General features: G+C 34.7%; 1 protein-coding gene across 8 annotated transcripts in view; it reads right to left on the minus strand.

Moving 5' to 3' along the window:
- Positions 1-22,851, minus strand: part of RIC8B (RIC8 guanine nucleotide exchange factor B) — a 91,113-nt gene that overhangs the window by 46,410 nt on the left and 21,852 nt on the right. For 7 of the 8 annotated variants that reach the window (XR_012078453.1, XR_012078452.1, XR_001459183.3 and 4 more), the window contains exons 3-4: positions 14,221-14,829; positions 5,277-5,371 (exon numbers count right to left, since the gene is read on the minus strand). Coding sequence is in view for 3 of the 8 variants with exons in the window: in XM_015240623.3 (XP_015096109.1) it covers positions 5,277-5,371; positions 14,221-14,829 (704 nt within the window). In the remaining 5 variants the exon portion in view is untranslated. Of the gene's footprint in view, positions 1-5,276; positions 5,372-14,220; positions 14,830-18,149; positions 18,256-22,851 lie in introns of those variants that run through there. The other variant, XM_072973067.1, reaches the window with a different exon arrangement.

Consider the following 22,851-nt stretch of genomic DNA (forward strand, 5'->3'; position numbering starts at 1 on the left):
AAGCCTGAGTAGAATGGATTCAAGAGAGAATAGAAGAATCAGATAGCCAACACTTAGAGGAGGTTTGCTGCAAAGGGCAAGAGAAAATTGGAGCAGCAGGAGGTGGGGAAGTGTTAAGCCATGGTGACCTGATCATTGTTTTCTATGTGTGCTGTAGACATATCCTCACTTCTGTGTTTGTCTATGTTCTCTCCTGCTTAGAATGGCCTCATTCTTTAAGACTAGCTCAGACCTCACTTCATTCTCAACAAATATTTACTATGTCTTATTCTAGGTGCTAAGTATACAAAAATAAATAAAATATGCTCCTTTTCCTAAGAGAAGGCAACGTAACATATTTGGTAGAGCAATGGATTAATTTCTAGGTTTCCTCTTAGTAAAAGTGTGCCTTGGGCAAATTACATGACCTCTTCTAGGCTTTGGTGTCCTTATCTTTAAAGTAAAGGAAAATAAATTTATCCCATCAGGTTCTTGTGAGGATTAAATGAAAAAAGGCATGTAAAGCACTCTGCCTGGTATGTAGTAAATGGCAACTATTAAGGAGCTTTTGAACAGAAGACATATTGTACTATAAGAAGGAACAGCAAGTATATGGAAGAGAGAACATCGTATCTGTGGGAACATGAAAACAACTCCCTAGGTGTAAAGCAAAGGAAAAGGCCTCTAGAGGACAAGGCCTTAGTAGGCATTAGGACAAGAAAAGTGTGTTTATTTGTGTGTAGAGTGGGGTGGGAAGTTATAAAGGGGATTGCCATGATGAGATATGTTATGGCCAGATGGATAACTGATGACCTTAAACCAAGTTGTGCTGGCAAAGGAGTGGTACAGATACCATGAAAACAGACTTCCTAGATGAGTTTGCAGATGATTAATAAACTCGTAGTGACAAAAGAAGTTTGCTCTTAATTGTAAAGCAAGAGGGAAGCCATGAGAGGATTCTAAGCAGAGATTTGTTTTAAAAAAAAATAACTCTGTATATGGTAGGGAGGATGGACCAATCTGTCACGTTAGGTAAAACTTTGCCACAGAACAGAGCAGCTTGAGTTTAGAGCTGGAGAAAGAAGGTGGTCTAACAGATCTGGGGTTGGGTGCTTGCAGACTGGCAGGACATGACAGTGAGGGAGTAGAGACAGGTTGAAATGATGAATCAATGCTTTAGAATACAGAGAAAAGAAAGGAAATCTGTAAGGAGGCTTATAGATAGGAGAAAAAAAGAATTGGCAGAGGACCAGAAGTCTGGACAAAGATGGAGAACAGGTACAGTATGAGTGAGGAAGACTTAACCTTGTCATGCTAGACCACAGTGAGCTTATACTTTGAATTCTATTAGTAATTATTATTTGGATAATTAATTCACTGGGAAACTACCCCAAAACTATCTTGTGATATCACTTCTATTCTTGTCTTGAATTACTATTTAACTTTTCATAATATTTATGTCCTGTCTCCCCATTTAAACTATATGCTCCTCCAGATTATGCACTATGGTATGGAGTCCTTCAAGAACCTAGCATGATGCTCAGCTATCATTTAGATAATATCTGTTCACCTAGATAACTATTATTCACAGTGGGAATTAGGTTAAAGAGCTAAGAGTTGTAATGATAACAACAAAAAAGACAAAATAAAGCCCCTTCTCCCCAATCTCTCTAAACTCTCCTTTTTCTGGATACCTACATAAGCTTGTTCTTGTCTGATACAACACTCATCAAAACAACTGCACTTACTCACTTACTCTTTTATGTCCTGGTTGGTGAGCCCTGGAGAAAAAAGAATGTCCTGTATTCATCTTTGTTGCCTCTAGAGCTCCACATAGTGCCTGATACATAGTAAGTCCTCAGTTAATCAATGTACACCAGAATGAAATTGTCTAATTTTCAAATATTTCTTAGAAGTCTGCCATGTATAAGACATTATGCTTATTTTTTACATTTTGCAATATAAGTGTATCAAATTAACACATTATACACCTTAAATGTACACAATGTTACATGTCAATTATGTCTCAATAAAGTTAGGAAAAAAAGACACTATGCTTAGCATTGTAATGAGGTGTCATTAGGTACTAAACTGTCCCCTTCAATATGTAAGATAAAATGAACTGGTCTAAACAAAGAACAACAAAAGAGGCAGGAAGGTAAGTGCTTTTTAAATACACACTGGCTCTTCTGGGTACCTAAATAAATAAATACATAAATAAATAAATATCTAAATACCTAAATACATACATACAGCTTTGTAGATACCAGTGTGCTGAGTGAAAGAAATTAGACTGAGAGGCTAAGAGAAATTAAATCAGATCTGGTCCTCCCCTCTCCTTTATTCTCCAGTGTATAGGCCATCCCCACCTTCCACCTTCTCTCCAAAATAAAACAAAATCACAACCACACACAACTTTTTTTTTGGCTGTTTATGCATAAGCTTATTGATTATGGACAAGAGGGCTGAAAATACTCTCGGGCAGACAGTAGAGATGAACAGAATTAGGATGGACTTTCGTGCAGCCAAAAAGGTGGATCATATCAACCATTTACTTAGTACTATCAGTATAGACAATAGGAAATGAAACAGAACAAACAGATTTTAGAGACTATGTAACATTCCAATTAGTGGAAATAAAGCTGACGTCAAGGTCAACTGTCTTTGTGAACTAACTCATTTTATCTCTATGTCCATGTCCTCTTGATTTCTCTGGGGATAAAAAGGCAGCGTCTTACAGAAACAACATATTGGAAAGAGCTGCTGCTAAGCTATTTTTTTACTCACTCATCCCCTAGAGCACCTTAATAGGCTCCTGACATGCCTGCCAAGCATCCGGCTTGAGAAAAACTTAACAGAAAACAGATTTCACTACACAATCACAATACATACAGAGAAAAAGCTTCCTAGACAAAATATCAAAAATCAAGAAACAGCTTTCAGAAAGATTTAGGACTAAAAACTGGATCTAAAGGCCAATATCCTCATTATAATAAGAGTAATAGAAGTAGCAGTGGCAGCTCCTCTCTCATTTACTGAGCACTTACTCCGGGCCAGGGACAGAATGCTTTATTAATTTCTCATTTAAGCATTATAACGACACTTTGAGTTTGATGACAATGTATACCCATACACTATACTATTCAGGTTTACCTATTTCATTACATTTTCCTTTTAAAAAAAGGGCAGAAGACAAACTTAGAAAATAACTTTTAAAAATGGAATGAGATGTTATTTTGAAACATTCAGATTATTTTTAAACTGATGCCTTACACACACACAAACAAAATTTTCAGGGCCACTAAAATTGGGCAGAATTTAGTAGATAGTACAATTTTAGTAAGGTTCTTAAAATAGACCTTTGAGGTTAGTAGTTTTCTCTGCATTTATATGGATTAGCTTAGAGTCATTACTGCTGAAATGATACTAATCACTTTAATTCTGATTAAAGGGCCATGCAGGGCCAGTCCAGATAAACTGTCAAGTCAGCAGCAACCTCAATCTCCCAGGAAAGCTTTTTAGAAATACTCATAAATCTCGTCTGTGGCTCTAGGGATATCCCTTCTTATTTACAGTGTAGCTAACAGAAATTTTATCAGAGCAACTTTTAAGATAAAAGTAAATTTAGAAAAAAAATCTTTAAAATTTATTGAAGAAAAATATTTAAAGTAGATATCATCAGAAAGGAAAATAAAGAAATCTGATTACTTTTTAAAAAATCTGATTTTTAAAACCTCTATACAGTTTTGCTTTCTTTTGTGTACTGTGTTAAAATATTAAATCCATTCTTCAGAGAAATCCTTAGCAATGTTTTGTAACTAGTGTAATAATTCTTATCAAGACACTTTTTTCTCACATCCTTGTTTTGAATGCCATTTTACTTGTGATACCTAATTCCCTGTGCCCCACCCCACCCCCAAATCATTTTACACCTGGACTTATAAACCCATTTTCTATTAGTTTTAGCATCTAGATTTCTAGTGAGTATCTAAAAGTATCTAGGTTTCTCTTGATTATGAAAAAAAACTAGTGAGACAAAATGCTTAAAATCTTCTTAGAGGATACGATTTATTGCAGTTAATCAGATCATTTTTAAGGCACTGTCTCAAGAAAATTAAAGGAACTTTTGATCTATAGCTGCAGGAAAAAGTACACTTTTTAATTTTCAAGAAAATCTTTTGAAGGCTTGCAGGGCAGAGTACATAAAGATAACCTACTAACAAACTCAGTACAATATCAAATAATGAATTGACAATCATAACTAAAATAATATGGAAGTAACTAAAAAAGAACAAGGGTATGTTTCATTTTATACTCTAGTTGTGTTCCTATGAAGTTTTATGTAAGCCATATTTTGGAAAACAGAATATTGTAAATGCTTGAAAGGTAATTTATACTATTAGAAGAACCCAATTTTAAATTTATTTGTAAGGACTTAATGCCAAAGTTATTTGTTTGCAGATTTGAATTTATTGGAATTGTTTAAAATGCCATTTGTATTTATATAGAATAAAGCACAAAGAGCAATCTTATGTTAAGGTCAGAGGTCTTGTTACTATAAACCTGACAGAAAATAGAAAGTAAGAGAACTAGAAAAATACATGAATACTTCTTTAGTTGTTCTCAGAGAATGATAATTTTTAACAGCAGTCCATTAGTAGGTCTAACAGGCAAGTCACAAAGCTTGAACTTTTTTTTATATATTACTTGAGACTGTCACCCAATTCTTATAATAAGTTTACAAAATTTAATTAATGTTGCTTAAGATATACTTTTTGGTAAATACTCTTACAATGAAATTAGTGAGAATATTAGTTTAAGAGTAGTAATTAAAATCGACTCTAAACACTTTCACTTACTACAGTTGTGTGATCTTGGAGAAACTGCTTGATTTTTCTATGCTTCTGTTTCATCATGTATTGAAAGGGAAAAATAGTACCTACCTCATAAGGTTGGTGTGATGATTAAAAGAAGTTAATCTTTATAAAACACTTAGCAGAATGTCATACACAGTATTCAATAATTGTGCAATACTATTATTAGCATTGTTCTGGGTTTTATAATTGAATGCAACAAATGACAAATTCTCTTTTCTTGTTTGGGCTCAGTGTAACAAATAGAAGAGGACAGAACGAAAATTTCTCATCAGGGCATAGCAATGATTTCCAACCTACCAGTTACCTGATTCATGGTCCTACTTTTACTTTCTTGTGCTTATAACAATTAAAGTTAGATGTATAAAAACAATATGAACTGATTATGTCTTTCTTTGAGATATCAACACAGAGGCTACCTACCTGTGTAGCTCTTCTGTTTTTTCTTCAGTTGGACCTACGATTAGTAAACAATGGCGAAGGACAGCTGCCATGACACGAAACTGATGAGAATCACTCTATGGCAAATAAAAGAGAGGAGAGGAAAAATTGGGGATTGAATGAATGCCTTAATGAAGGAGTCTGGTGCATGACTACATCCCTGGGAGTTGTCTTATGGCCCATCTGACCACCAAAACAGTTATTTTTATGCTATACATAACAGAAGTCAGGATAGTCTAGGAAGAATTCCCAAGGTAATAACACTAAGTGAATAGTCGTCTCATATGAACAGCTTACAGCCATCACCAGAAATGGCTGAAACCAGAAGTTGTTGATCTAGCTACTCCCTTACAACATGTCAAACAAAGACGAACATGATCAGCACCCATGTATTACCTACTCTGTTCAACCTTATCATAAGATTCAATTCAATTAGGGATCTTCTCCATTTCCACAAAGTCCAGATTCTTTTGTCTGATAGAATACCATTCCGGTTTATGAGCCATTATAAAAATTCAAACAGATATAATGCTATCAGATATTTTAGAAGCGGGTTGTACACCCTTAATAAAAATATCTTACTGCTTAACTTTCAAAAACAATGGATTAAAATCTATAATCTATCAACTTCATTTTAATGAATCTTTTTAATCTCCTTGTTTCCCCAAATCTTGCTCCCAAGTTCCTCCAAAGCAACCAGTGAGTGATGAAAAACAAGCAATCCAAGTTTAATCTGTTTTTCCAATGTTTACTCATTGGTAGTGGTACTAAGACACATAGAGAGTCAGAAGGAAGGCAAGTAAGAGGAAATAGGCTAAGCTCTGCATAATCACTTAGTTTACTTCATTTTTAGTGAGATCTTGGGCCACTACAATTTGTTTAATCATCTGCATTAAGGTTGTACTTCTCTTCTTCCAGATTTTTAGTAATTAAGACATGAAATTACTGATAATCATCTATCACAATCAGATCCTAGATATGATATATTTCAGTATGGCTCCAATTACGTCAAAAACTATTAAAATGTTTTAAAGCTTTATTATATATATAATTGATTTCAAGACTATGTAAAGTAAAATATATTTACACATTTACATATATATCCTATATTCATATAATTCAGCTTTTCTAGGAAGAAGACATCATTCAAAATCTAATAAACAATAATAGCACAGTTTCAATTATTTATAATGTAGATGACAGTATTTTAAAATAACACCATCATGTGTAGATTTGGAACAGATGAAGATCTCTGTAGCATAACAGAAAAAGCACTGCACTTGGAGTCAAGAGTCTAGAATTTAGGCAAGTCATATAGCTTCTCTGAGCCAGTTTCCCCACATGCATCTCCACAAACATGAGATTGTTAGGGTTATAAAAGGGTTAAATTAAAGATGATACAAATCAAAATACTTAGTACTTTCAATGAAATATTTGAGGGTGAGGGGAAGGATGAGGAAGGAGGGAAACAAAAGGTTAAGACTGATAGAGCTGAAATGAGTGGGGAGGTGGGACGGGTGGAACGCTAGAAACACTAAGACTGGAAGGGTTGGAATGAATGCTGTTCCATTTGCCATTCACCTTCAAATACCTGATTCAAAATTCTCTAATATGTCAATACACTTTTACATACCCCACATTACATGAAGCACACTGAAAAGCATATGAAATTCATCTATTACTTAACCCTTAATAAGATCATATTTTCCTTGGTTTTGAAAATTAACTAGGAATATACTTCCTTTTAAACTAGATTCTCCTTTATTTGAAGTATCACATTCTTATGCTGATGTTGGTCTTTCCACTATCTGCAACTGTGAATGAAAATCCTACTTCTTTCCATCCCCTTTCCTCCTGTCCCAATTTTCCTAACACCACTTCCCAAGTTGTAGCCTACGTCTGCATGTCATCTTTTACTGTAAATCTACTAAATCTTATTTCTCTATTCAAAACAACTATTGAATTCCCTGAATTGTTTGTCTACTTTTGGCATCACTGATTCCTTTTCATTTTCCAAGTCTCAGCTAAAATATCTTCTCAGAGAAGCCTCTTCTTGACCACCTTAGCTAAGATTCCTTCCTTCATTATTTTCTATCATTGTATTTTGTTATGATTTCTTTCATGAAATCATAATCTGTAATTCCATATTCACTTATATACTAGCATATGTATTGTTTTCACCTTTCATCTATTACCATCACAAGTTTAGAGGGCATGTGTTTAATAAATGTTTAATAATTTTTAATGTAAATGGTAAGTAAAACAAACAAAAAAGTGCTCAAATCATAAGTGTACATATAGCTAGATAAATTTTCACAAAATGAGCACATTCATATAAGCAGCATGAAAATAAAGTAATGCCAAGATTAAGCCTCATGGCCCCTTCAACTGACAACCTCCAGCTCTTCAAGTGTAATTCTTTTTTTTTTTTTTAAGGGTTTTTTTTTGGGTGGGGAGTAATTAGGTTTATTTATTTATTTTTAGAGGAGGTACTGGGGATTGAACACAAGACCTTGTGCATGGTAAGCATGCACTCTATCACTTGAGCCATACCCTCCCCCCTCTTCAAGTGTAATTCTAATGTTTAACATCGTGGGTTAATGATTTCTGTTGTCACAAATTTTATATGAATGGAACCATAAAATATGGACCCATCTGTATCTGGTTGTGATATTCACCCATGTTGTTGTGTGTAGGTGCAGTTTGTTCATTTTAATTGTTTGAGAGCAGCGCTATTTGAACTGCTGTTTGTGGCCCGTACTGGTCTGCACCTTGTTTGCCACTGATCTGTAATACCATGAGTACAAAAGGTACGCTTGAACATTTATAAACTTTTCAAGCAGTGTGACATTGTGTGTAATATTGTATTATACAAGACTTTCTTTCTGACAGCTAGGGAAGGAGCTCTGGTTCCTCACAGTTAAGAAAGCATTGCTGCATACAATAAGTATATTGCAAATCACTTACCTAGCCTCCTCTTGATGGACACATGGGTTGTTTCCAGTTTTGGGCTATACTGAAGAGTGCTGCTATGAACATATTTTTATACATGTCATTTGGTATGCTGGGTCACAGGACATATACATATATGTCAAACTTTAAAAGGTACAGCCCAATAAAAAAAATATATATATATATACAAAAAAAAAAACCAATTAAAAGTTATGACTAAACAGTGTTTCAAAGTGTTTTATACCAATTTACAGTCCCATCAGTTGCTCTACAGCTGTGTCAGCACTTGGAATTATCAGCCTTTTAAATGTGTCATTCTCGTGGGTGTGCCACGGTTCTATTATGAATTTTCCTTAATAAAATTGAACATGTTTTCATGTCTATTGGTCATTTGGATAGCTCTTTTGTGAAGTGTCTGTTCAAGCCTTTTGCATGTTTTTCTATAGGGCTGACTGACTTTATCTGTAGGATTTTTAAATGTATTCTGGGTAGAGTCCTTTACTGCATATAGTGTTACAAATATCTTCCATTTGGTGGCCTGATTTTTTTTTTTACTTTCTTCTCTTGATGAACTCATTTTAATGAAGACCAGTTTGGCAACTTTTCCCTTATGGTTTGATCTTTATTTTGTCCTGTTTTAAAAACCTTTGTCTATTTAAGAAATGTTTGACTTGTTTAAAATAAAGTCATGAAGATAATTTTCTGTTTTCTTCCAAAAGCTTTATTATTTACCTTTTATACTTAAGTCTCATCTACCTCAAATTACTTTTTTCTCAATAGTGTAAGGTGGGGATTTAAATTCATTTTTAATTTATTAAAAAGCCCACCTTTCCCCCACTGCACTTCGATGTTACCTGTATTATAAATCAGCTGACTATATATGTGTAGGTTTCTTCTAGACCCTTTATTCTATTAGTCTATGTCTCAATAAATATTTGTTGAATGAGAGCTATCGTTTAAGAAGTCTTAACAAAGGTGAGAGTGGCCCCTATTTCCTACTGCTGGTTATTCTGCTGGGTAACTTTTCATAAATAATTTAAACTCTTTGATCGTTAGTGTCCTCTTTTGTCAAATAGGGTTAATATTCCTCCTATCTCCCACAGATGCTGGAAAGATTAAATATAACCGTTTTTTATAAAACAGTATACAATACAGTTTATACAACTGTCATTTACTTGCTTCATGAGATTAGTCTTGGTATCTTTAGGGCATCAATATTCTCTCCTCTGAAATCCTACTATCTCCAAAGGTTGAGGAGGAAAAAAAATCTCTAAGACAAAAGGAGGTGGAAGAAAAAGAAAGCAAGCAGGCTTGTTGTGACAGTGGAAATCAAAATGAGATATCACTAAAAGAAAGATAAAAACTCATGAAATTCTTTGGGATCTTTTTATACAGGCTTTGCTTCTTATTTGCAGAATCTACTGCTGTACTATTGCTTTCTTTGCCACAGTGCAAACTGTGGAAGAGTTCCACTTTTGTTTGGTAAAGGTATCAATATTCTCACACGTTTTCATTCAGAGCTTCAACTAACCTAATCAATACCTGAGAGAAAGTCTGAAGGGAGAATACTTTACACCAAGGAGTCCTAATCTGGTTGTTATCCCAAGGTAGTTCTAATTACTTCAAGAAGGTTTAGGAAACTTGTCCAATGAAAATTCAATTTCAATTCCACAAAAAGCAAAACACAAACAGTTACACACACACAGACACACAAATGCACACACACCCTCTTACCTGGAAATACTGCTATACCTCAGGTAGTATTTCACCCTACATTCTACCTTAGCCTTTTCTTTAACCTCTACCATAGTTGCCTGTCCTACTAAATTGCGTATGTTCAAAAATCTCTGTCTCCTTACAGGCAAACATTCGGTATTTCAACTCTACATCTTTTCCAGCTAGCACGGTGCTGGGCATAAAGTAATAAATGCTTTTTAAAATTAACTTGCAAAAGGAGGTATAATTTATAAAACAGATAGTGTGCTGTATCTCCAAAAAAGTGAAAAGTTTAGAGCAGCAGATTAACAATGTTATTGAATGTTTTAGGCTTCTAGAGAATTTTTTAAAGTTTTGAAATTTTAAGAGGTATAATAAACTTTCATTCCTTCCAATCATCTTTGAGGTACTTCTCCCATATATTTCTGCTATAAAGATATCAAACTGTATCATATTTTGTTTTTCATAAAACAAATATTCACTGAACACCTACTCCATGCTAAGTATGTTGCTTAGGTCAGACATACCCTCAAAGATCTAGAATATATGGCATTTGAAGCACGTGGGCATTATTTTCAAACATACAGAAAATATAAAGAAGAATAGTAAATAATGTAACAAACAGTTGTACATCTGTTTACATGTTTGATCTTCCTATTAAATTGTTAGCTGTTTGAGGGTAGAGATACTTTATATTGCATCTTGTGTACCTAATACAGAACTTTGTGCATATTGGGCACTCAACACAGATAGGGAGGAAGGGAGGGAGACAGACTAACACCATATGTGGAAATAAGGCCAGCTACATTTCCTACTGAATGGAGAGGAATCTCCAAATTAATCTGCTGATGGTATCAGCAGCCAGGCAGGAATTAAACACAGAGGCATGAACCTAAAATGAGTAAATGGCACTAAGTTGCTAAACCTCAAGAAAAACCTAGTCATTAATTTTCTGCTTTTTGATGAACGGTAAATGAGTAGTCACAAAAATACCTCCTGAAACAATTAAAACCAAAACTAAACATTTGTATTTTCTGTTACAATTGAGTTGTGAAATAGGTAAAGATTTGAAAAAGTGAAATGCACAGGGTTTGAAAGGTATAAATTAGCACTATTCTTCTGACAGTCAATCTGGCAATATAAACACATATAAAAACCTAAAAGTTTTGGAAAACCCTTTGGTCCACAGATTTCAGGAATTTATCTACAAAGATTTTACAACAAGAAAATTCACTATATTGCTATTTAAAACAGTGAACAATTGCAAACAATCCATATGCCTACACATGGGGCATTTGTTAAAGGCTGACAAATCCTACAAAGGAATCATCAAGTATCTTTATACATATACTTAACGAGTATCCTTTCATAAAGATTTATCATCTTTAACAAATGGGAGGAGAAAGTGGTTGTGAAAAATATTTTTTGGTTGCAGAACTTTTTACCCCCCAAATGAAATCTAATTACAACCTAAATTTAGAGAAAAACAGCAACAGCAACAATCAAAGGTGCTCTTTTTAAAGCAAGGGTGAAAACTTGAATTACTCTACTCATCCTCAGAGGTCACTCCTAGGAACTTTATGGCTTCAAGGAACACATTTTGTAAACCACTACTCTTCAAGAACATTTATTGTGGGGGAAAAAAAGAGCAAGATTAAAAATGACGGCATTTTTGTAAAAAAAAAACATGTTTACATATTATACAATGAAGAACAGTTAGAAAGATATACATGAAAATTCAAATAGTGCTTATCTTTGAGTGGTGAATTTACAGGTAGGTAACTTGCATTTTCTTACTGCTCATGTTTTTTTCCCTTAGATCTTCTGTAATGTTGTTTAGCATGTATTATTTTCGTAATAAGGAAAATAATACTATTTTTAAATTTATATTTTAAAGTTGGATTCTTCTGCACAGTAAGCTTTCCATATCTCCTGTGTTTTAAAGTATTAACAATTCTTTAGGTGCTTGCTCAACTGGAAAAAGATGTCTTTAAATTTGACAATGAAGGAGATACTAAAATTCAGATAAGTGGACTCTTACAGGCAAGTTTCTCTACACCTTAACTACAGGTTTTCTCTATGCTAAGTTGTGAGTACCTCAGTAAAAAGTACTCTGTGCTCTGACTTCTACGTCTTTTCACATGCTGTTCAATTTCTGGGAAATGTTCTAGCCCCCCATTCTTCAGGTGACCGAATCATTCTGTCTTCAGATCTCAGGAGAGACTTTCAGAGGTCTTCCCTGACTATACTAAGCATTCTCAATCATTGTACTGTTTCTCTCCTAGCACTTAACACAATTTGAATTATATATTTGTTTACTTATTACTTGTCTCACCAACAAAACTGAAGTTTGCAGAGACTATGTGTATTATTTGCCAATATATTATGCAATACCCAGCATAATACCTGGCTATTGTTCATAAATGTTTGCTAACTGACTGAATGATTAACTAAATGCTTGCTAAAATTTGAATTTAGAAACTCAAGTGGCTTAAAATAACCTTTCCCACACTCTTGCCTTAATGTGTTGCCTAAATGGGTCTTTGTTTTTAACACTGTTTACAATTTCTGATAACTTCAGTAATAGCCCAGAGTCACATTAACTGGGCACATTTTATAATGGCTGTATCAACTGATCCGTGATGCACAAGATGTCTGCTGAGATGCCTGCTTCAGGACTACTGATCCTTCACCATGTATCCTTTGGAAAATAAACACTCTATAATACAGAATAAAAGTTTGCCACTTCAACGTTTTCTAAAGCTTCTTCAAGTCTTGCTATTAATTATAATGGAAGCACACATCATCTCATGTATATACTGAACTATAAACCCTTTTTGTCAGGAATCTGAACAGTGTGAGCTACTATTTTGGGGCATAATTTAAATAACAGGGGCTCCAACAATGGCAAACCAACAGTCTCAGAAGAGCTCTTGCAACTAAATGGAGAACTTAAAAACACCAAAACAAACAGTGTAAGAAAAATAACCATAGAAGGTACCAAATAAGCATAGAGACATAACATTTTAAATACTTCCAAATATTTGGTTTCAAAGCATAAATGGAGCATGTGGGCTTTCCACATCTTTTCCTGCCAAGTCCCAGGAAAAACTGACCATACTACAGTCATCTAAAACAGCTGTTAGGACTGATCTTCAAATATTTGGTTTCAAAATATAGACCTATTTGCACTTTAAAACTCAGATGCCTGTATACTCCCACTATAGCCCTGCACTGAGATAATCCTTTCAAAGTAGACTGCTGGCAAAAACAGGTCTTTTTATTCATGGTTAGAACTGCTTCAAATGGACACAGCAGAATGTTAGCCTAAGTCCTAAAGTCAACTGTCAGAAAAGATAATTTGCTCTTACTTCTTTTCTCTTCTTTTCCTGTTAAGGCAGAAGCTGAATTTTACCAGTTATTTAAGGTTAAAGAAAGAGGGTAAATGTGCAATGTTAAGATTCTAGAAGCAAGGAAAAAAGTTCACGTCTACTTCACTTAAAATTGTTGATTTTCTTAAACTAAGTTTCTTGTTTAGCACAGTGTTCTTGTGGGTACTCAAATATAAACTGTCAAACCTGCCTAACTTCGGGTTGCTAGAAGGTCCAAGGCGCAGAAAAGGATCCTGGTCTAGAAATAAGTCAAGTGGTTTAAAATAACCTTCTCATACTCTGGTGTAATTATACTTGTTTTCTAGGACTGTGTATAAACATGGATATCCAGGTGTAGTCCTACACTTCTGACAATTATCTAACACGACAAAGTAACACATTAGGAGACTGGGATGATGGGTGATACACATAGTCTTTTACCCTTCTCAGCAGACATCTATTCTGATTGATCTATTTCAACTGGCTTGATTTATCTTAATATTTCTGTAAGACTGCAGGCATTGAAAATGTCTATACCTTTATGAACCACATTGTTTTGTTCCCTTCAAATCTCATTTAAACCTTGTTCCTGAAAGAAGCACTCTTTTAAAAAAAGGACATGTGATAGTACAACTCAGAAAAGGAACTATATTTGGTATCTTGCAAAACACTAGTCCATCTTCACCCTATTCTTCTGATAAGTGTTACACAAATGGAAAGAATAAGAGTTATAATGGTTAAGAAACGTATCGAGTCATTCAACTGATTAATGAGGGAACTAGAAATTTTCCATTTCCCAACTTAGCATTCCTGTCTTGCAGGCAGTTCCAGGGATGCCCCAAACCAATTAAATTCTAGGTAGATAAGAATACCCTTCTCAACCTTACCTCTTTATGCACCTTCCAACTGTCTACTGTCACATTGAAGAGAGCTTTGAGGGCCTCAATGGCACAGTCTGTCTCCTGAGGTGAGAGAGGAGGTCCATTATGATCTATGGCCGATTCATATTCATCGGTCCACTTGATGCTAAAGGCACTTTCCAAGATCTGGGTTAGCAGCGGTAGTCCCTGGAGCTCATAGCGCAATTGTGACCTGATGTCGGTGTGCAAAAGTGACAGGAGGAAGAGCAAGCGCAAGTCAAAGCACTTAATGTCACTGATAAACTTTCGGTCCTTGCACTTTCTCAGGAGGTTACAGAGCTTTGCAGCAAGGTTAAGTTCCAGGCTGAGCTGCTGTGCCATCTGACTGTTGAACACTATGTTACACAGACATTTTAATGACTCCACAATAACTGGGAACTCTGACACTTTATCCAAAGAATCATCCAACTCATTTAGCTTGGCTAGTCGCAGCAGTATCTGCATGTTTTCCTTGGTTGTTACAGGAACTAAAACCTTTTTGTCTCTGGAGAGAATGCGGAGAACTTCCAGGCAGGACACTTGACATGTTGTTGGGATGTCCTTTATAAGAACTTTAAATATGCCTTCACAGAGTTTCTGAAAAACAAGAATGAGTACAACAAAATCATTATTTGGTCCAAAATGATTTAAAACAAAATGTTTCTCTACCAGTGCATTTAATGGCAGTTTAGGATCTGGCTAGAAAATATTTTTATTCTTTTAATGTCACAGAACATTAGAAGTGAAAGAGACCTTATATTTGGTATATTTTCTTTTACTTTACAGACATGGAAATTGAGGTCCAGAAAGGTTAAGTTGAATTAGTTGGGTAACAAGAGGTAGAGTACAGATTTCCTAATTTCCAGCCCAATATTCTTTCTATAAAATCATTTAGTCTCTTTTAAATTGACTAGTTTCAAATGTCATATAGCTTTGTTCTCAATGCATTTTTAACATCAGATGACATACACTATTAGGCTGGAAGGCAATCAGTCTGAACCATAGCTGTTCCCTTCCTTGAAGTAAAAGTTTAATGCCTCGAGAATTGGTTCACAGTTGGCCACAAGTACAGGTTCTTGTAAAAAGATTTAAAAGAAGTATACATTTCTGCTCAGTTTCAGCTTGCTATTTCTTCTGAATTTATAGTATTATGGCAGTAGTCCCATGTTTTACAAACCTTAGAACTCTCTGTAGCTGACATATAATAACATTTAATCATCAAATGACCCCAGAGAAGATCTTTTACTGACAACACTGCTAAAAAGCATTCTAAGTGTTGGGTTCCAAAGAGGGTTAAGCTAGCATATATGGTGTCTTTCAGCCAATCACAAAATAGTGCTCCTCTCCAGGCTGAGAAATGTTCCTACTGGTGATAAATTACAAAAAGCCCTCTTCCCCTGGGCAGTCCTGTGCCAGGACATATGGCTTGGGAAACTCAGACCATAGGCAGGGTCTTAGCTCCCTTTTGTTCTTTTGGTGTAGGGTACAGATGACACAAATACATGTAGTAGCCCTGGTTCTAAATCTTGCTACTACTATCTCAGAAACAATCCTTTATTTGGACCCAAAGTGTACTTTGTCTTGAATTTTCTGAAAAATAGTGCTAACATTGTCAAATTTAAGAACTACTGATATTTCAAAATTCAGTGTTTAGCTTTCTTCTCCATAAACTGCAGGTCTGGGTCTCTGAGATTCAAACCTTATATGTGGAATAAGCAAGTATAACCATTCCACTGCTGACCATTTTTATATCCATTACATTTTATAAAAACAGCAACAACAACTATGACCAATAAAAGATTTTACAAAGTTTCTATTAACCTATCATCAGACTTTAACTCTTTTGAAAAAGAGGCTATCTGTGGGGCAAGCATTATGATCTTTGCAGGAATCCCAGGCCATGTAAATCTTCTTACTATGTCCTGGTTATACAGCTAGAGAAATGTCACTTTTAAATGTAATATGCTCTCTAGATGGAGGGCGGAAGGAAATGAACCTAACAAGCTAAAAAAACTTCACAACAATGTCAACTCTATCCCTAACATACCTGATAACTAGAAGGGACTTCCATTTAATGTTTTAATATCATTGTGAAAACATTTTCTAAATGAACGCAATTTGGGGGTGGGAAGAAAGTGTAATGTGCCCATTATTAAAATATATATAAAATGGGAAATTCTCTCCAATTTCACATCTTTCACTTCCAAGAGAAAAAAAAAATACACTCTACATACTGTTTCCTATGGGTATATTCCTGGGGTTGGAGTTAGATAACTTTGCTCCCATATAATTTTACTCAAGAGGGAAATCATCTACATTCCTATTTAAGAAATACATATAAATAAGGTATTATAAAGTATTATATACATGAATTTGGAGTTCTACATATCTAATAAAACACAGAAATCTTTAGCTCTTTTCTTTCTAAACCAAAAACAAGAGCAACAACAAAATCCAAAAAAAAGTCTGTGGGTAATATGGTTCCTTTCTTCCTCTAACTTTAGACTAAAGAAAGAAAAAAAGCAAAGTATGAATACAAATTGGAATAGCCAAGGCTATAAACCAAAGGGACTGTTAAACTCTGGGACATAAGAAGGCTACATAAAAGAGATTAGAGGCGCCTACAAAATTTATAGTTAAAAACTGCCTCATCTAAAGGCTTGCAAGAGATCAGCAATACAAGACTGTTTTAAGCACAGTTTTCAATAATAGTTGTTCTTAAACATGCCATTTCTCATCACAGACTTGCCTCACATAATGACTGCTAGGTAGCTTTTTGCTCTAATGTCTCTTGAAAAGTAATACCACTTTTTGGACAATTACCCTCTCCCTTTTTCGTATTACAACTTAAAAAAAATCAAAGACATACTCAAAATATAAAAGAACTGATATTTAACTGAAAAACTCACTGCTGTAGTATAACTATTTTTAAGTGCAAGATAACCACGAACTCCCAAAGATTACCTGCCTTAAAGTCTAGCACCAGACTCTCCAGCACCTTCCAAAGAATAACTCCTTTGTATTCTTCTGCAACTAGCTTTCACTATCAAGTCTTCTCTTCCTCTTTTTGCAAGTACAATAAATCATTATATTACATTACATTTTAGGTGCAAATCATTTTTATTTACTTTCAAAATGTTTACTTATATAAATTTGTTTTCATTGTTCATCTAATATAATTTTTAGTCTGAAAATTATTTTGGTATTTTAGATAACCATGGAACAGATAATTGTTTCCATTAAAACTGATGGAAATATTTTCTGATTTAATAACTTTTCACTTAGAGGTAAGGATTTCAGGAATGAACTAAAGTCATAAAGCAAAAGTTAGGTATGCTTACAAAGTATAATTACTTCAAAGAGGCTGAGAAAAAGCCCTTTTAAAATGCTTATTAGCTTAGCAGTATGGCTATTTCTATAAAATTACACTGCAAGACCCAGCAGCACAGACTCAAGATTAAGATTCCAAATAGTTCCCCCGTGTTAGTACCAGGTATTGCCAAAAAATTTTTGGTAGTTTGCTCCTGGATAGAAACACTAGAGTATACTATAGCAACGGTTCTCAAACTTCAACATGTATCATCATCACCTAAAGGTATTATTAAAACACAGATTGTTGCATATCACCCCCAGAGTTTCCATTTCAGCAGGTCTGGTATGAGGCAAAAATTGGGACTTTTAACAAGTTCCCAGTTGATGTTATTGCTGCTGGTTCAGGAGCCACACTCTGAGAACCACTGAACTACAGTTAACAATGGACTGACAAGAAAGACAAACAAACCTCCTCCCCCTGAAAAAACAAAAAACCCCACAATGGACTGACATAACTTGGATGCTGGGGCTAGGAGTTAACTGAGAGTAACTGACCAGATAAGCACAGAAAAGCAGGCAGAACTGAAAACCATTAGCACAAATACCTTAACTTCTCCATGGTCCTGAAGATGTACAAAGGTGACAGGGATGGAAAAGGGATGTCATTGTCCATCATATTACCTTTCTTATCTTTAATGTTAAAAACCCCTAGAGGTGTGAAGCATATTACTTGTTTAAGATGAGTGGTACTGGACTTGAAACTTGTTCAACTTACCATGGACTCTAGAACTAGAACACTACTGTGATTAAGAACAAAGGTCCTGGATTTAAATTTCTTTTGTTCAAAGATTGGCTCTTCTACTGTCTTCTAATGGTGTGACTTCTGCAAGTTACTTAGCCTCTCTGGGTCTCATTTACTATAAGAGTTAAATGACACCACCATGTATGACACCACCTGGAATGTAAGTGTTCAGTACAGGTTATATTTTATATGTTATTATTAGGTAAAATCTCAAAATCGTCAGCTTAACATTTAAGATCCTGCAATCTGCTTTCTGAGTCTTCTCTTTCATACTATTTCTCTAATCAAACCCTTCTCTCTAGTTATATTCCTTTCAAATTATCTCATGTAGAACTCTTTTGCTTTTTTACTGTCTCCCCTCTACATGCATCAGTCCTTTCTCTTTGATTATTTAAGTTTTAATCATTCTCCAAAGCTAAGCTTAAAACTCACTTTTGATATAAAGTTTTTCCTAACCATTTCGGTTCCCAACATTCTTTCTCTCCAAGGAATACCCAAACCAAAATTTGCAGCAATACTTTGGTGCTCAGCACATTCTTTCTGTTTTCTTTTAAGGAGTTTGCCTCAACTACTAAAAGCTCTCTGAAGGTGGAAAGGACATCTTTCTTTAATGAGAGAAGACTATGTACTGCAGTGGCTTTTGAATCAGTTTAGTACTTAGCTTTACCAATGTGATTCAGACATACTATTTTACTTCTCTGAGCCTCACTTTCTTGTTTGTAAAATGGGAATAATATCACTTTTACCTCAGAGGGCTGTTGTGAAATAGACTCTGGGACATAATAAGCACTTTTTGAATTGTGACTATTAGTATGTTTTATTTCTTCATAATCCTTGTAGCCCTCAGCAGAACAACTAGCACACAGTAAGCACCCAAAATATAAACTGACTGTATTAAGAAGTTCCCTGAATCTAAAGCATTAGTAGAAGTCTATACATATTGTCCTGATACTTCTCCTTTCTAAGAAGGAAAGAGAAAAGTAGCAAAGGCTATTCTTATGATTGTACTGGTAGGATGGTTTGCCCCTCCGGGTGAAAAAGTATTTTCATATGAGTAGCAGAATTAGGTGTCCTCGTATAAAGTTCTTTTTTCTGAAGAACTTAATTTATTTATACATGTTCTTTAAAATGCAAAATGCATCAAACTATTAAAGAAAATAGAAAAAAATTCATAATTATACTACTTACTATATTCTATATGCAGTAGACAGAAGGGTTTATCCTTAGTCAATCTATTCGATTATCAGTAACATGCATATTACTTTAACATACAGAGTTACAATCATCATTTGTATATAATTTTGTTTCTTGTCTTTTAAATTTAATTTGTAATATAATTACATGCATTTTTCACATCTCTGGGCCCTTATAAACATAATTTTAACTTGATGCAATATTAAATATGACTCCTGTTCTCAGTAAGTCTCTAGCATGAAATACAGCAAAGTTCAGAGTGGTGGACTTAGCATCAGAGGGGATGGCTTCATAGTTTTAATAATGACAGTTACATTGTTTATGTGCTTTATAGTTTACAAAAAACTTTCACATTTGTTCCTCAATCTAAGGAATGCTTACAGAACACTTAATATATGATTCTTTAAATGATTGCCTAAGGACACTTAACTAAGAAGTATAAGTCCAGGACTCAATCCAGGTCATCTGACTCCAATGTGATTTCCACTGTAAGTCAATGATTGTACTACAGCTGTCTCTCATGTATTAACTGTGACTTTGAGCATGTCACTTTATTAGGTTTTCTTCTTCCTCTGTACCATGCATCAAGACTTTCTAAGGCAACCTTCTTCCAGCTCCAGAACAGTAGGCTTTTCTCTATGAATCTGTAAAGTGAGGATTAGCTTTGGCTTTAGCCATGAAACAAGTAAAACATGCCGTGAAGCACATGTGAGCATTCAAATGATCTATCATGATTTATACATTGTCCTAAAAGGTGACTTCCAAAAATATTTTGAAAAATAAAAGCCAAGTTTTATACACAAAGAAAATGTCTTTGCTTAAAATACAGATATCATAGTCTATTACACTCTGGCAACCCAAAAAAGGTTGTTAGGAAATACTTTTGGGACAAGTGCTACTCAAAATTATCTGCAGATTGGTGCCAGCTCACAAACTGTTACCAGACCATGTTGAGACAGGTACGTAAGTTGAGATAGGTATTAATAAGTTGAGAGTATGCATTTAAAAACCTTTATAGTGACTTGACTTTGCTGTGACATCCAAGGATGTGATTATTTCTTTAATGATTCCTTTTATTGTATTTACAAAAGTACCGATCTACAACAAATTAGGGGAAAATTAACAAGCAAATAAAAAACTTGGTCCTTCATCACAAATAATGTGAGAAGCACTGTCCTAGAGAATGTATTTCATCCTGTATAAGGTTTCTTCAACTATATAACCAAGGCAGTAAAACTAAATTAGATAAATGAGATCCCAGACTAAAGAGGAAATATAAAGCCTCATAAATATACTTACTAAGACTCTGTTTAATTGTTAGGCACATGGTAATACAGAGGGTATTATCCCTTTCTTAAATAGTAACAGAATTGTGGCAAGGCCCATGGCTGCTTAGCTACACCACATTCCTTAGCTATTCTTCATGGCCATATGACTGGGCTCTTACTGATGGAATATATTGGCACACATTGTATGCCATTTTCAGGTTTGAGTCTTTAAGTCAGTGGGCATGCCTTCTTCACTTTCTTGTCCCCTTCTGTAGTCCAGAACCTGGAAGAGGCAGCCCAGTATAGGCTAGGACAATGCTCAGAGAGTAGAGCATGGTTTTTCTGAGCGTAAGTTTCATTACATGTAAAATGGGGATAATAACCTCTGTATGAGTGTTGTTTATTAAATGAGATGATAGTACACAGTAAGAGCTAAAATTGTACATTTCTAAGAACAACGTATTAAACCTATTAAAGAACCTATTAAAGGTCTCAGCTAATAGCAGTATTTTGATGGAAGCTTGTTTTTCTCAATGAAATAATGAGCTGACATGTAGATTTGACATTTAGTTTTCTCCCCAACATCACTGCTTATCAAAAGGATTTAATGAGCTGAGGTTTTTAAAAATTTTTACTATTGGTTGGTGAAATGCAGGTAAAGATTCATAGATTAATTTAGAATAAAAATGGGCCAATGACTGAACAACCAAATCAAAATGAACCTACAGTGAACAAGGAAAGTGAACACTGCAAAAGACAAGGACTAAATAAATGCCTGTTTTATTTATAAGAAATAGGAAAATGCAATAACTGCAAAAGACAAGGACTAAATAAATGCCTGTTTTATTTATAAGAAATAGGAAAATGCAATAACTTTCCAGTTCAAGTCGGAAAGAGGGGCAGAGTACACACATAGCACAGGCAGTGAGTTCAACTTGGCAGTAACCCTATGATAACTACAGGCCAGAAAAGAGTTAAGGAGCCAAAAAAATGAGTGTAATTTCCAGAATCAGAATATTAAGAGTCAGAAAGGGCTATAATGACTACTTAACATCAACAAACACTAGAGTGCAAAAGGTTCTGTAAAAAAATGAATTTTGTGAGATAGTAAGTCTGGGAAACTTATAAAGCTTATTAAAATATTAAACATTCTCAGATGTACTATGGAAAAAAAATTGTTTTATTTTTTAAAGCTGATACTTCCTTTATTTATTTGACCACAGAATCCTTTCAAAAAATAATACCTAATAAATACTCAGGACTAGGGGATATTTCTTTTCTTTTATAGATGTAAAAACTGACTCCCAAGGAGGCTAAATGATTTGCTTAAGGTAGCACAGAAAGCTACAATGGGAAAGAGGACTAAGATTATTATTTGATTCCCAGTCCTACTCTCTTTTCATCCTACTGGTATCTGGTGATGAACTAAAATAAAAATGAGTGTTCCAATATTCAAAGCAATTCTGGGTTAAGCTAGATCTGTGAAAGGAATTATTGAGTACTGATTTTTCTCCTTAAATAAACAGACTTAAGTCCTTAAACATGGTTCTACTACTACTACTACTTCTCCTCTAATGTTTCTGTTCTTCTGTTGCAGTGGTAGTGAAATACCTATCCTCACAATCTACCACTTTCTCTTTAGTAAGAATGAATTTCCTACCCTATCCCTATTTTCTTGCCCATTATGTGTACAACATTAGCCACACGCTTGATTTACGCTCTCACTGCAATCAACCAATACTCCTATAGTGATAGGCTAGGACTCTGCTCTTAAAATAGGCTATGCACATTCATCTGGGAGATATGGCTCTCTGCCAGGGATGCTTAAAGTCACAGGACAATGTTAGTGTATCTCTTTAACCAATGTTTTACTGAAAGATTCATCAGGGTGGGGGTGGGGAAGAATTTCTACATGAAAGTAAACAAATGTGTTACAATTCACAATACAAAAAGTCACAGGAATTTTTAAGATAAAAAAAATCAAATGTCAAAGGAATTTTGTAGTTAAGGCAGGATCCCATGAATGATGCCTCCTTGGCCTCT

Source organism: Vicugna pacos, chromosome 12 (assembly GCF_048564905.1).
Source record: "Vicugna pacos chromosome 12, VicPac4, whole genome shotgun sequence".
Lineage (NCBI taxonomy): Eukaryota > Metazoa > Chordata > Mammalia > Artiodactyla > Camelidae > Vicugna > Vicugna pacos.